The sequence below is a fragment of the Chenopodium quinoa genome, unplaced genomic scaffold, assembly GCF_001683475.1.
Source record: "Chenopodium quinoa cultivar QQ74 unplaced genomic scaffold, ASM168347v1, whole genome shotgun sequence".
Classification (NCBI taxonomy): Eukaryota; Viridiplantae; Streptophyta; class Magnoliopsida; order Caryophyllales; family Amaranthaceae; genus Chenopodium; species Chenopodium quinoa.
Genome location: NW_018743893.1, coordinates 1,378,255 through 1,394,501, shown reverse-complemented (window position 1 = coordinate 1,394,501; position 16,247 = coordinate 1,378,255). Strand labels below are relative to the sequence as shown.

At 32.9% G+C, this 16,247-nt stretch overlaps 1 protein-coding gene across 2 annotated transcripts; it reads left to right on the top strand.

Moving 5' to 3' along the window:
- Window positions 1-12,046: 12,046 nt before the first annotated feature.
- Window positions 12,047-15,663, top strand: LOC110686719 (E2F transcription factor-like E2FE). 2 transcript variants are annotated; one of them, XM_021863325.1, is made up of 11 exons: window positions 12,047-12,428; window positions 12,561-12,628; window positions 12,733-12,785; window positions 13,269-13,346; window positions 13,456-13,506; window positions 13,595-13,688; window positions 13,863-13,930; window positions 14,019-14,091; window positions 14,171-14,241; window positions 14,613-15,006; window positions 15,100-15,663. In XM_021863325.1, exons 1-11 carry the CDS (start codon window positions 12,331-12,333, stop codon window positions 15,186-15,188), a joined length of 1,137 nt encoding a protein of 378 aa, XP_021719017.1. In that variant the 5' UTR covers window positions 12,047-12,330; the 3' UTR covers window positions 15,189-15,663. The 2 variants fall into 2 exon arrangements, with proteins under 2 accessions (XP_021719017.1, XP_021719018.1); XM_021863326.1 differs by having other exon boundaries at window positions 12,053-12,428; window positions 14,180-14,241.
- The last annotated feature ends 584 nt before the right edge of the window (window positions 15,664-16,247 follow it).

The window sequence follows — 16,247 nt, the reverse complement described above, 5'->3', positions numbered from 1 at the left end:
GGAGGTGATCGACGTGGTCCTCGGATTTTTTGGATTTTACCAGCATGTCATCGATATACACCTCCATTGTGTCGTCTAATTGGTCTTTGAACATTTTGTTGACGAGTCTCTTATATGTCGAGCCTGCATTTTATAATCCAAAAGGCATAACTTTATAACAATATATACCTCTATCTGTCATGAATGTCTTCTTTTTCTGATCGGCAGGATGCATGAGAATTTGGTTGTATCCAGAGTAGGCGTCCATGAACGTCAAGAGCTCGTGACCTGTTGTTGCATCTACCATGGCGTCGATGTGCTGCAACGGGAATGAATCTTTGGGGCATGCCTTATTGAGATCGATGAAGTCGATGCATACTCTCTTTGGGGAATGGTTGTGGGTTGTTGGTGTGTGTGGGTTAATGGTTTCGATTAGTGGGTTGTGGGTTAGGGGTTTCAGTTAGTGGGTTGTGGGTTGTAGTGGTGGATCTGGGTAGTATGGGTTGTAGGGGTTTCGGCAGTGGTGGGTTAAAGTGGTTGTGGGTTGTAGTGGATCTGGGTTGTGGGTTTTGGTGGTTGTGGGTTAAAGTGGGTTTCGGTGTTTGTGGGTTAAAGTGGTTAAGGGTTTCGGTTGTGGGTTGTGGCGGTGGTGGGTTAAAGTGGCTGGTGGTGTTCTGAGGTGGTGATACGTCGTGCCGGTGGTGGCGCGTCGTGTTTTTTTTAATTTCAATATACCAGTTTCCGACGGAATTTCAGTCGGAATTTTCCGACGGATTTGTATTCCGTCGGAAATTTCCGACGAACTTTTCCGGTGCCGGAATTCCACTTCCAACGAAACAGTTCCGACGAAATTCCGTCGAAAAAACCGTTTCCGACGGAAATTCCGTCGGAAAAGGTCGTTTTTTTCTACAAAAGATTTTCCAACAACCGGTTCCGACGGAATTTCCGTTAGAAACGGGTTTTCCAACGGAATTTTTCCGTCGAAAATGGCCTCTCTTCTAGTAGTGACTTTTAAGAAGGCAGTGGATCGTGATAGGCGGTCGCACACCTAACAAAAATAATAAAAGCCTAACTATCCTCCTAATATGTAATAGGGTAGTCAGGGTCGATCCCACACAGAAGGTAGTATCAATATTTGGTTGCTATGAATAATAATAGTTGAGTCAAATAAATATAGGGTTGGAATTATTATACTACTACTAACAAAAGAAAATCAAATAATAAAAACATCTAGAATTAAGTATCACCACTAGCATAATCAATACAAGACAAATTCTTAACCCAAATAATCAATTATATGTTCACAAGGAAAGGTACGCCCAGTAAAAAACCAAAAATCTCTCCTGAGTTTTCAATGGCTTCCCTAATTAACAACCAAACCTACTTCCGTGGAATCATGCAAATTAAAGACATTAAGTCCAGCACCCTAACTTCCTAACAATCCATTCTACCTACTTCCTTGGAGAATTTCATACCCTTAATTGATCTATTCAAATCCGTCAAAACCCAACTCCCATTGCGATAAAGACAATGGAATAATAACAATACCCATTATCCCTAATCTAGTATTGGCATAAGCACAATCAATTAAGTATGAACAATATAAACAATTAATTGAGAATTTAAAAGAATAAATCAAGTATCAATCATGGCTAGGGTTCAACCTGACCCTAGAATAAAATACTACTCAAACATGATTAAAAGATTAAAAGAAAATAACAAACTCTAAGATTTCCAATAAAGTGGATGGTTGCTTGCGACAAAATACCCCCCCCCCCCTTTATAAACCCCTAAAGATAATATATATATAAGCATTAGCATTAAGGATGTAAAGTAGGATTAGGACTCTTTAAGGTCAGCAAAACTTATCCAAAACGCTGCATTGAAGCTAGCCACGATTTGCCCGTCACGGGCTGCCCGTGGTGTTTACTACATTGGTGTATTTTGCTTGAGCACAAACAGAGGAGCCACGACCAATGCAAGGCTTAATGCAACAAGCCACGACCAAGCCAAGGCTTAAGCAATCTCCACACTATGCTCATGCAAATGCAACTTCAAGATTGGAATGTGATCATATGATGTCAAGCTCATAATCTTCTAAATGCTCCTAGCTTAACTCGGCTTGCAAATGCGACCTTATAGGCGAAAATCCTACAAAACAAAGAAAAAGATCCTGAGGAGAGCAATATCGAAATATGTGTATAAATTGACGCTTGAATAATTAAATGTAGGAAGAAAGCACGACAACTGTCATATAAATATGGCACATAAAATGTGTATTTTATCGTGTTATCAGATCAATTGGACAAGGTTAACCCATCTAGTAGACTTTGGCTTTCTACACTAGGAGATCTGAGTAGATGGACCAAACACAAATTTAATCCAGAACTCAAATGTGATGTGAAAAAGACTAATTTTTTCGAAAGCTTTAGTGCGGCCCTTGGCATAGATAGATGCAGATCTATCCTCACTTTATTTCTTTATTATTCTATGATAAAATATGCATTAACATTAATAATTTCTTATTTGTTGAAGGCGTTAGAAGACATACTATGGTCAGAATAGCTACTAGGAGACAGGCATGTGAAGAATGGGAAAGGAATGATATATGTCCTAACATTATAAAAAAGGATCAAAAGCTTAGTCATGATTCTAGAACCTGTAGGTCGTTCATGTGTGGAGATGGAGAGTATGAGATTTTAGATGGAAAGTCTGTCCTTCCAGTTAGCTTGAAGAACCATACATGCCTATGTGGGGCATGGAAACTATCAGGTATTCCGTGTAAACATGGCATGAGAGCAATATTACACGCAAAATTAGACCCCCACACTTTTGTGCATGAATGGTACTTAGTGAGGAGGTATAAGGCAACTTACAACCATGGTATCAAGCCAATACCAGATGTTGAACAATGGCCGGAGATCAACATGCCTTACATACACCCACCAAAAATGAAAAAAGGTGTGGGGAGACCTTGTAGGAACCGGAAAAGAGCAGATGATGAAGCATATAAAGGTAAAAGAGCTAAAACGGTACAATGTAGCAACTGCAAGGCATTTGGGCATAATACCCAAACCTGTAAAGGAGGGGTGACTGCAAGGAAAAGTACAAGAATAAAGAACCAGAAGAAGCAACCAGCCACAGTTACGAAGAACAAGTACGCAAATAGGGCATCAACATCTAATCATAAGTAGTTGCTATACTATGCCTAGTTATGGTTTTTAGGTACTAGTTTTTGAGGGCGCTCCCATTACTCACTGTGAGAAACGTTTTTGTTTCTCACAATGGCAATTTCGTAAATAAAATGTACCACTTTCCACAAAGTGGTACATTTTATTTACGAAATGGATGATAAAATTATACCACTTTAGTCACGGTGGTACATTTTATTTACGAAACTGCCACTGTGAGAAACAAAAACGTTTCTCACAGTGAGTAACAGAGATTTACTGCTAGTTTTTGTATACTCATGTTTAACATTGGGAATCAGGTGTTTATTTTGTTGTTAAACTCTAATATTTTGGTGAACTAATGCTCAGGATTGAAAACCATGTTACTGCTCTAATTTACAATGTCAGTATCTTCATTTACTCTTTCAAAAAAAATAAAAAAATAATAAAAATTATCTTCATTTTCTCACAAGAAAAACCCACGTATATTGCAGTTGTAATACAATCACCCTAGATCTCTTATGGTAATAGCAAGAAAAAATCCTCAATGGAAAAAAGAGGAAGAAATATTAATAAAAGAGGGGTTGCTGCTACGCTAGGTTAAGCATATAAAAGGAAAAAAAAAAAAAAAGGGGGAAATTTTTGGAGGGAAATGTTGGAGCCAAATATTAAAAAAAATAATAATAAATAAATAAAATAAAATAAAATTGGCTGTTATAACTTCTAAGCTATTACTAACCTTAGTTTATCATATTAACCACAAAAACGTTAAGTTAAAAGGTTACTTTACCTTTTTAGTATTAGCAATGCCATGTTGTAGAAAATTAATAACTATGAGGCTATCAATAATAAACAGAAAAAAGTTTGGCTACCACTGATAAAAAAACAAAAGTTTGAGATTACCATTGAGAATTTCCCTTGTGAAATTGATAGTCGATGATTAAAAAGAAAAAAAAAATTATTTACTTGAAAGGCTTATTCAACAGAGAATAGAAATCTCAGAAGCCGCTTCAATGGAGAATTAACAGTACGGCTTCAATGGAGAGGAGAGAATTCAGAGGACGGATTTATTGAGCAAAAATGGAGGAGGCGTGTTTTAATTTTTTGATGAGAATAGAAGGCGGGTTATTGGGTTAATAGAAGTACTTAATTACTTATAAGGTTCATCGTTCATGTATTGGCCTTACAAGGTAAGTTAGGCCCCGTTGTTGAAATCAGTAGCATCGAAGAACAAATCTAATATATATATATAAAAGGAAGTTTTTTCCCAAGTTTATAGAGAGCCATGTGGATAAAATTTTCTTAACGCGCCATGTAGGATTATAAATTTTAGTTATACCAATCAAATAAGAGATTTGTAAATTCTGTTAGAATTAAATAATTCAAATGTCATGCACATAAGCAAAATTGGCGAATAAGACTTAAAAGTTTAAATTAATTAAATATAATATATTATCTTTTGATTAGGGAATTTTATCTAAATATATAACGGATGAGAAGAAATTCACAATTTATTTTAAAATAAAAATATTAAATGATATACTACGTTACTACGTACAATAAATAATATAATAAATACAAAAACTATTTGTTTTAAAATAAACAAATAAACCGTGCATCGCACGGGCTTCATCTAGTATAATAATACAGAATAATAGAGAATCGAAGAACAAATAAAATAATTTAATTTCATTAAAAAATAATTTCTATTCAATAAAAATAAGGTGGAAAGAACAACTTCTAAATCATTAAAATCTTAGGAAATCAATAATTCTCTTTACATATTATTAATTAGTGCAATAATAATTTTCATTAAGAAAAGAGCCAAATCTGGAAAATTATTAATGAAATTGGAAGAAAATAATTCCTTTTATAAAATTTACAAATAATAGAGAATAACAAAGAATCGAAGAATAAATACAATAAGAAAAATACAATTATTTATTTTCATAAAAAAAATTAATTCGATGTCATTAAATATAATTTTAATCAACAAAATCAGTAAGGCCCCGTTCACTTCACCTTATTTTTGCTTAACTGAAATTATTTTTATCGAATTGAATTATTTTTATGAAAAATTAGAAAAAAAAAAAAAAAAAACACCACAAATTTCTCAAAAATTGGATTATAACACCATAAAATCTCAAACTTTTATTATAACACCACAAAAAAAAAAACCAAAAATTGGATTTCACCACTATCTAACGAATTTTTGGATGAAATCCGTTAGTGGGACCCACCAAGTACACGTGTCACTCATGGATTGGTATTAAAAAAAGAAAAATAAAAAAAATAAATAAATAAAAAAAAAACAACCTTAACCCTTACCCAGCCCCTCCATCGGCAACCCTACCACTGCCGCCGACAACCCCTCTCCTCATCCCTTTCCCACCATCGGCACCCCCAGCCACCGAAAAATCAACCTGAGCCGACCTTGAAACACCCCAGCCACCGAAAAACCCACCTAACCCAACCTTGAAACACCCCAGCCACCGAAAGTCGGCGTTTAAACCCTAACGGTTGGAATTTTAATGGCCAAAAACCACCTCTCCTTTACCCTTTCACAATCAAAATGGCCAGAATCGACCATGAAAACCCAGAATGGTAAATTTCGATGGTCGGTTTGGCCGTTCCAAGGGTAGGGCAAAAGGGGGTGGTTTTCGCAGTGGTTTTGCGCGGTGGTTTGAAGGAGTTGGGCTGTTTTCGGGGAGGGGGAAAGGGTGAACGGGTAGAGTCGCTTGTGTAGGGGTGGTGGTCGCTCGGTTTCGCTGGTCAAGGTGGGGGGCAGTGGTGGTTTCCGGCTGGAGTTGGGTTGTCGGCAGTAGGGTCACACCAGCTGGTGGTGGGGCTGATGCTGGGTTAGGGTTTAGGTTTTTTTTAATTTTTCTTTTTTTTAAACTAACCAATGAGTGACACGTGTATTTGGTAGGTCCCACAAAAGAATTCCATGCAAAAATTCGTTAGATGGTGGAGAAATTGAATTTTTGTTTTTTTTATGGTGTTATAATAAAAGTTTGAGATTTTATGGTGTTATAATCCAATTTTGAGAAATTTGTGGTATTATTTTCTAATTTTTCCTTATTTTTACTGAACTTAAATTGTTTTACTGAACTGAAATTATCTTTGTTGAACTAAAATTATTTTTACTAATTCTCTGTTATTCTTCTTTCAAGTTACTGATTTTTATAGAAATGAAATTATTTTTTCTGATCCGAACTAATTCTTACTGAACTGAAATTATTTTTGCTGAACTGAAACTATTTTTACTAAACTAAAATTACTTTTACTAAATATTATTTATTTAAGGTGAAGTGAATAGGGCTTAACATCGAAGAACAAATACAACAATAAAGAATAGGTATAAATAATTTTATTTCATTAGCAATAATTTCTATTCCGCAAAAATAAGGTGAAAAGAACAAGTTTTTATTAAAATCTTAGGAAATCAATAATTATATATGCATATTAAATAGTGCAATAATTTTCATTAAGAAAGGAGCCAAATCTGGAAAATTATGAATAAATTTGGAATGTAATAATCCTTTTTTATATATATATAGAATTTACATATAACAAATCAAATATAATCATATGTAAAAGGACAATATATTTTAGAAAAAAGGAAAGGAATCATATAATTAATAGGAAATCAACTATAATATCATAATCTACTAGTATATAAAGAGGCCAAAAGTTTTAAGGGTTGTCTCACATCACTTATTCTTTATACTTAATTATATATAATTCAATTTTTCATCTCCATAACTCTAAATACAAGCAATAAGAAGGTATAACAAATGGCTGGAAAGAGGTTCTTTGTGTCTCTCATGCTAGTGCTAATAGTTATTCTATCTTGCGGTAAGTGTTATACATTACAAAGTTTGATAAATCTTCTTATTATGAATTATGATTATACTTTCTATTTTTATACGTAGTACTTGGTAGAATATAATTTAACAAAATTTTCAGACATTGCTTAAAATTTTATATGCTTTAAAATATTATACGTGTTAAAATTTAAATAATATTTGTGTTAAAACTTTAAATTACTTTATCCTTAATTTAATTGATTTATTAATGTTTTACTTTTAATAAACTTTATTAATATTTTTATAGTTTATTTTAAATTTACAGAATAATAAAAACGTCAAATATTTCAAGCATACGCAAAAATCAAAATGTGAACCGAAACCAATCTGAAAATCTTCTTATCATATCAACCGATGATATTGTAATCATTAAAATTACTGGCCTGTACTCGTATTAATTTATTTTTTCTACTATATTTGATAAGTGCAGGTTCTAGTGCTATGAGTTCAAGGTTTGACAAAGTGTTCCTTCAACACATTGGAACAAATGACGACGACGAATGTACACCTTATCCAGGTTGTACTCAATCATTGTGTACGGATAAATGTGGTAATCGCATTGCTGATTGTCGTAGGGGCCCTCCCAACGAACAATGTTGTTGTAATCTGTAGTTAATTTGTGGTTAAATTGTTAAATTAATAAACACAACGAGCCAAGGAAGTAGTGCAAGTGCAATGAACTCGATTGACAAATTTTAATTATGAACATTTTTACAATCTATACCAAATTTAATGTTTTATTTGCAAGTGCAAGGGAAATTGCCTCTACAAATTTATTAATGGATGTTTTTACATTATCATATAAATTATTATGTCGTTATATACTACTCGTATTAATGATTGCTACATGCATTCAAGAATTGAATTTCCAAGTGTTAAATCAATGTCTCTAATTCTATCCATTCTCCTGAATGTAGGGTTAAGGCTAGTGAGGGTACATTAAGCCTTTTTTAAGGAGCATAAAAAAACAACATAATTACATATGAGTAGTAATGATATTATTTCTATCAATTATAAGAGTAATGCTAATTAAGAATAAGCATTTAATATCTTTATTAATTTGGTATTAATGTAGGAATGCATGACAACATCACGTACAAATCGTTGTAATTAATGTTATATTTACATTTGTTTTTTTCCATTTTTAGCTCCTTATATGTAGTCCTAAGTATAGCATTTTCTAATTATAACCCCTTTGTCCAATTATAATTCAACTTTTTCATTTTGACACCTCAAAAAATAAAAACTTTTGTGTACACGCGATTTACATTAATATTAGTGTATATTAAACAGTATTAAGGTAACTTTTAGCCAATTTAGAGTAACTTTTACCCTTTTTTGAGTAACTTTAAACTTGATACGGAGTATGATTTTTATGTATATTATATATCATATATTGCATACATATTGCACATATATAATATGGGTAATTATAAAGTTGACACATACAATTTTTCCGAAATTTCGTATTATTTCCATATTAAATAATTGGGAAATTCTACATAGTGGCCTCCAGGTTTCAATTTTTCTACGTGAAAGACAAACTTTTTTCCAACTCTCTCAACTGGCACTCTAATTTTGCAAAATTAAGTGTAGTGTCCTTTTTTAGTTTTATGGCTAACTTTTGTAATTAAAATGGCACTCCGTATTAATTATTAATTATTCAAGGATCATCCCGCTCATGGTCGATTAAGATCCGTAATACAGGGTATTATTTAAAGTATGGTATGATTTTATTAAGTTTGTATAAATTAATTGATTGATATGAATAGATTTCCCTTTATAACTAACTTTGTTTGTTTTGGTCTGAATCTTCAATGTGATTATATTTGACTTGCTCTGATAAGATTTCAACAAAAATGAGAAATAAATAATGAGAATAAGGTGAAAAAAAAAACACAAATTAAAGTCTTATATGTGGCTGGTCACACGGTGTGATCATCCATCATGAGGATTACTTCATTAGTGTTATAGGGGTTACTTGGTCAGTATTATAGGGTTACCGGGTCAGTGTTATAGGGATTACTTGGTCTTTTATAAGTGGTCACATGGTGTAGCCAGTCGCACACAAGACGCACTGAAAAAAAATTCTAAGGCTATGCTTTTTTTTTTTTTTTTTTTTTTTAAGAAACAAATTAAATTAGGGACAAAAATGTCCATCAAAACATTACATATGGATAGACCTCATCCGAATAATGATATTCTCCCAAATTTTGTTCATCTCCAAAAGACACTACCCTATAACTAAATGATTGGCGACAAGGTTGCCACTTCTTTTAACATGTGACCAAGCTACCAAAATGAAATTAGAACATATAAACAAAAAAGAATCCATGTATGTGAATTTTAATTGAATGTCATTTTAATGATCTATTTAGATTATTCACGTATATCTAAGATTATCTGACTTCACTAAACTTGAACTTTATATTATACGTTAATTTATAAGGAAAAAATTTATCAAATGAGACATTATTAGAACTTCATTAATGTGTATTTTTCAAATATGTATTTAATTATTTTTTTCCATAAACAAATTTTAAATATTTAGCGAGTGAGATCATGATTGATATGATAAATTTTAGTCGATCACAACTTATTTTAGAAAATTCTTTTTGGTAACACTCAAATTTCTTTTTTTCTATTTGGTAAATTGCAAAAATTTCAATTCCCTTTGGTAATCTTGTATTATTGATTAAATGATTACCATTGATAAGTGAATAAAAATCCTTAAGTATAGTTAGTTTTTATATTTCTTTAATAAATAAATTATATATAAAAAAAATTATTTAAAAAAAAAAAAAACCAAACCCGAGCAACCCCTCCCTCTGCCGGCGGCCAGGGGCTCCAACTTTGCCCGGCGGCGCTCGGCCTTCCCTACCCCCGACGTCCAACCTCCCCTGTTCGCCGGTTGAAAATCCTAAATCCCACTCTGAAACACCAAAAAAAACCCAAACCCGTTAGGGTTTTGAAACCAAACCAGGAAACAATTTGGGTTTTCCGGTGGTTTGGGTGGGATTTAGGGTTTCTGGCCTCGGCACATAGGGGAGGGGGGCCAGTTTTCGGGGTTGTTTGGGGTGGTCCGGCAGTGGGGCGTTGGGTGGAGGAAATGGGAGGGTGTGGGGGTCGGGGTGGGGGGAAAGAGAGAAGGTGTGGCAAGGGAAAGGTCGGGCGTCGCCGGTCAGGGTGGGAGAGGTCGGGCATCGCCGGTTGTCGTCGGCCGTTGGTCAGGCGCCTGGCCGCCGGCAGAGGATGGGCTGCTGGTGACTAGGTGAGGTGGGGGATGGGTTTGGATTTAAAAAAAAAAAATTATTTTTAAAAATAATTTTATGTGATTTTATTATTAAAAAATAATTAAACTAACCAAACAGCTTTAACTATACTTAAAATTTTAATAAAAAATAATCATTAATGTTATAAGCAATAAAAATTAAATACTACCTCCGTTAACAGTTATTTACAACATAGGAGGTCTGCGCAGACTCCTAGACAAAAGTTTTAAAGCATGATTAATGAAAATTAAGAACATGTGGTTAAGTATTAATCCTACCAAATATATATATAAGTACAAAATATATATTTATTTTTTAAGTTATAAGAATTTCCCTATTTTATTTTTTAATCTAATATGAAATACAAAGTACAAAATAAGTAATAAGGTATTCTTGTCAAAAAAAAAAAGAAAAAATAAGTAATAAGGTATAGAAATTGGGTGAAATATCTATCTATTAAGTTATACTAAAAGCGAATAATCAATGACACTTGTCATTACCTTGTGAAAATTTTTTCCGCCTTTTTTGTTTTTCTCTTTACTCTCCTTTATTTTATTTTATTTTAATTTTTTTCTTGCAAAATCTTTAAGTAAATTATTTATACTTTTTTTTTTTGACAATCATATTTCATATATACCCAAATAAAATATTTTTTATATACTTTATATTTTGTAATATTATTGTAAAAAATATTTAACAACCGTGCATTGCACGGGATTTTAATTTAACCTAGTGGAGTATACAACTTAAGTTTCAATAAGGTATGATTGTCTGACCATGAACCAATCCCCTCCCCTTATGCCAATAGAAGCCTAGTTGCCTTACTGTATAAAAAAGGGCTTTTTTTTCATTTTATTTTTTTTTCAATTATGAGTAATGAATTGAATCAATAATTTAATAGAGCCCCATAAAAAAACATTAAAAAAACTTTATCAGAGTAATACACTAGGGTTAAGTATTGGCGCATAGCTGCTATTTACATGGCAAGTAAATAGCAGCTATAAGAGAAAAGAGTGATGAATTTTTTTTTTTCCTAGTGGTACAAATATTGTACCACTATTACCTATAATGGTTATAAATAGTACTATTAAAAAAAACTTATACTTTAATAGTATAAAATACATGTATAATAGTACATCAAAAATACCACTGTAAGTATAGTAGTACATTAGAATACCACTATAGCAATAAAAATCACAAAAATTAAGTAAATTTACCAATTAGCCCTCCCATATGCATTATAAACAAATAGCAGCTATGCGCCTAGTTGCACTCTTTGGAAATTATTGATTGTTATATTGTTTTTTTTTTTTTTTTAAACAAATATTGTTTGTTATTAATTTTTTTTTTAAAACAAATATTGTTTGTTATTTTTTATTTTTACAAGAAATATTGTTTGTTATTAATCCTTAATTTAGTTAATTAGTTTAATAATCCCTCCTTAAACATTCACGATTTGAAACAAAAGCGGGAAAAAGACATAAAAAAGGAGAAATCCCCCCAAAAAAACCTCTCATGCTTTCTGCCAAACAGCCACGTGATCACATATAATCATTAATAAACAAATTCACTAAACAACCATGATTAAAAAAATTTACCCCACTCATAAAAATGACGAACATACCCTCCTCAAAACCCCACTCCTAATATACCAAAAATTTGTTCGTAGGGGTACATATGTCATTCTGAACAAAAACCCATGAATTGAGCGCCTTAGCCGCAACAACGTAAATTCAAATTCCCGCTTATTTTGAAGTTTCAAAATCACCACCCTAAATAAATTTAACCCAAAATCACTGTTTTTCTAATCACCTCCTTTTTTTCTTCTTTCTTGTTTCTTCCCCAAATTTCCTACTTTCCTCTTCGCCCCCGCCAATCCCTAATTTCAACGGTCCTTTGAATCTTCACTTTATTTCTCATCTCTTTTTCTGGGTTGCTCTATTTTTTCTTCAATTTTTCTGGGTTGCTCTTTGATTTTTCTGGGTTTGTTTTGTTTTGTTTCGGTGAAGTGAGGAGAGAGAAAGTTTCGAAGTGTCTTGAATGGCGACCTCACCACCTTCATCTGCTCCAGAAGGTTCTGGATCTAGGCACCATACTTACAGTAGGAAGCAGAAATCTTTGGGACTTTTGTGTTCCAAGTAATTTCTCTCTTCAATATTTTTTTTTTCAATTTGTTTCCTGGGTTTTTTTTTTAATTATTTTTTTCAAAATAGGATTTTAAATTTGAATCGATTTTCTTCTTTGTAATTTTGGGTGTGCTTAATTCGCAGTTTTTTGAGCTTGTACAATCGAGATGGGGTTGAATCTATTGGATTGGATGATGCTGCCAATAAATTAGGTATACTAGATCTGAATTATTTTTTATTTTTTATTATTTTTTTTTTGTGAATTTTTTTTTTCCCGATGATTAATTGATTTGTAATTTTTGTTGGGATTTTGCAGGAGTTGAGAGACGGCGGATCTATGATATTGTCAATGTTTTGGAAAGTGTTGGGGTAATATTGATTTCCTCTACTTCGTACTATTTATTTATTTTAATTTGTTTTTGTTATAAATTTTATTTAATTAGTTTGCTTATTTATGTGGCATAAAAATTAGAGTTTTTGCATATTATTCGATCCTTTTGGTCTTTATAACGATTTTCATTAGTAAACCTCGGCCAAATTGACTCCAAGACCAAGAACAACCGTATACGAGTTTTTATTTTTTATTTTTTGTCTATATAGACAAAATTTAGGGTATACTAACTTCGCGAAACCCCTAAAATCAATTAAGCTAGTTGGCATCCAATTGCAGATTGGTATGTGGTATAGATTTTGTTCTTAAACAATGTATTTTTGATTAATTGGTAATGGTAATTCAGTAATAATTATAATTAAAAAGATGAATTCTTTTCGTTCTTTGATAAGAAGTTGAGAATTGCTCATCTTGAGTTTGTGTTTACCTTGTAATAAAGGTTGGAGTGTAATTGGGTGTAGGTGTTAGCAAGGAAGGCAAAAAATCAGTATACATGGAAGGGCTTTAAAGGAATTCCCAAAGCTCTTGCCGCGCTTAAGGTAACAAAAACCCAACATTTAATTCAAATTATGATCTTTTAACACTTAAAAAAGGCGCATAATGTTTGAAGCTTAATGAATCTCTTTCTCTTATATTTGTAATCATTAGGAAGAAGGTTTGAGGGACAATTTTGGCTCTAGTGGTAGTGGCAAAATGAAGGTGAGTTTGAGTTATTTTGGGACTTGATCTTTATTATGTGAGTCCACTGGTGTTAACAAATGACTAATTATCGTAATTTGTCTTATAGTTTCATGTTTTTGACGATGACGAGGATACTAATTCTAATCCTGATACTATAAGTCAGCCAGAAGCACCAAGCAACAATGCTAATTCAAAGCCTGGTAACTTCTTTGCTTTATGCTGTAATCTTAGTATCTTACAATTAATGGTTCATATGTTGTTCTTTATGCTTCTTATTAAGGTATTATGGGATTATCATGATATTTTGTGAATAGAGATCAATGTTTCATAGTTAAGTAGTGAGTATGAATATCATTTGTTTGATAATTTCGCAGACAATAGAAGGGAGAAGTCATTGGGGCTTTTGACACAGAACTTTGTCAAGCTGTTCATATGCTCTAATGTATGAATAACTGCAGGACTCCTATTCTTTTACCTTGTTATTTTTCCTCTTTACCCCTAAACTTATTTATGATGGATTTAATTTTTAGGTTGATCTTATCTCGTTGGATGAAGCTGCAAAGATCTTGCTTGGTGATGGTCACAACAGTACAGTAATGCGAAGTAGGGTTTTCTATTCCACTTTCTTTAGTTTTGTGGTTACTCATAACACATTATCAGTATCTAACTCTTCCTTCATAAGATAATGCAGCCAAAGTCAGACGGTTGTATGACATTGCCAACGTGTTGTCCTCCATGCAACTTATTGAAAAGGTAAGAACACTAATACTACATTGGCAGATATAGTCTTTAAGACTCGTATCACGATCTTATTAGGTGTTTGCATAATCATCTCTACTGTGCAATTAGATGTATCGTTGCTACCTGGAAAAGGAATTATCTTGATATTGAGAAAATCCTGTTGTGAGTTTGTTATAGTTGAAAATCAGTGAAATGCTGGACATTAGACCTACATTGTCTGTATCTTATTCATGGTAATTTGAGTCAGGTTTTGGACCTTTTGGTTAAACATCATTAGAGAGTTTATCATTTATGGGTTTATTAAGCAAATTTTATATTCTGAAGTATTTTTGTTCAAAACAGAAATAAAAATATTCTGAAGTATTTTGTTGAATGATAACCAGACTCATCAAACAGAGACCCGAAAGCCAGCCTTCAGGTGGTTGGGCTTAAATGAAAGGAGGGAAAATACTATATGTGGTGTGCCTATGTCGACTGAGACTAAAAAAAGGGCATTTGGAACTGACGTTACAAACATTAGTTTCAAAAGGAGCAAGGTTGATTTTTCAGCTAATGAGGAAGGAAAGCAGCTAAAGCTGCAGGTGAAAACAGAAAAGGTTGAAAGTGAGTTTCACACAAACCCTGCTGAGCAGAATGCAAGACCAAGAAGCTACCAATATGGTCCATTTGCTCCGGTTACCGTGGCTAAAGCAGGTGTTGCTGATCAGAAAGACACTAAGCGTGTCCACGACTTGGAAAGTCTTGCCTCTGTTTATCGCCCTCAGTATCACAATCAAGGTACAATGTAAACTATTTTTTTGCTTCTGTTAGTACATTTGTGTTTTTTTTTTTTTCATGCCGCTCAGAAGTATATTGGCTATATATTTGTAGCTTTGAGAGATCTGTTTGACCATTATACGGAAGCATGGAGATCTTGGTACTCAGAAGTAGCTGGGAAGTCACTCGAGCAGGTTTCCTGATACATTTAACCAACACCAAACAACGGCCATTCTTAGAGCTTGAATTACAACAGTGGGAGTTTGCTTGTTATCCACACATTCGGAAGTCCAACACAATATAACAGATGGCTCAGACGCATTTTCTCAATGCACCAAATCAACATGCCTAATTTAGGGAGAGCATGCACATCCTTTGTTTCTTCACGGGACAAACAAAGGGTGAAGCTAAAAGTTCTAAGGATTGGGAAGAAACTCAACATTGTAAATGGATTTGTTGCAAATTCCCATGAGGTTATTTGAGTGGATTAATGATATGCACCTTCATGAGCCATCCAATGCGTCTTTGCTAACTAGGAATTGCTCTTTCAGCATCAAAGAATAGCGCTATTTGCAGTATGCTGGAAAATGTCGTAGAGTGTGGAGAATTTTTCTTAGTACAATTGTGTAGAACTATATAACTCATTGCAAAGAAATTTGACAAGATAGTTGCAATGGATTTGTGCTGTCTTTATGCCGAAACTTATTCACTGTGACCATTCAACATTTACTTAGCTGAAAATCTGAAATAACGAACTACTATAACATGTGATTTAAATTTTAAATAATAATGAGTAAATTAAAATATGAATCTTGATCACTTGAATTAATCTAATGTGTTAAAGTTCTCGATTTACCCCAACTTGAATAAATTTTGAAAATTTAGGTTTGATCATATGAAATCAAGGGTCAGCTTCCAAGCTTAAAAATTTTGATTGTTATATAGCAGTAACTAGTTATCCAGGTTCAGACATACCTACCATTCAAGGAATGAAAGCGTTCCAAATACGTAGTATAACAGTTTTGGTGGCTCAATGTCTCGAATACAGCTGGAAGGGCAAGAAATCATAGGGAGATTACCTTGGTTCATACTCTGAAACTACCAATAAATGATAGTATGATACTAATACCTTTTCTGTTCTCAATTAATTGCTACATACCTCCTCTGTTATTTTTAATTTGACATGTTTCTTTTATTATTGACATATTAATCATTGTATTCTGCTGAAATGACCCCTACTATGACATTGTAAAGCTATACAC

Coding starts and splice junctions, on each gene's coding strand:
- LOC110686719 (XM_021863325.1), top strand. CDS start 12,331: ATGGCGACCTCACCACCTTCATCTGCTCCAGAAGGTTCTGGATCTAGG. Junction 12,629..12,732: donor TGATGCTGCCAATAAATTAG/GTATACTAGATC, acceptor GGGATTTTGCAG/GAGTTGAGAGACGGCGGATC. Junction 13,507..13,594: donor GTGGTAGTGGCAAAATGAAG/GTGAGTTTGAGT, acceptor TTTGTCTTATAG/TTTCATGTTTTTGACGATGA.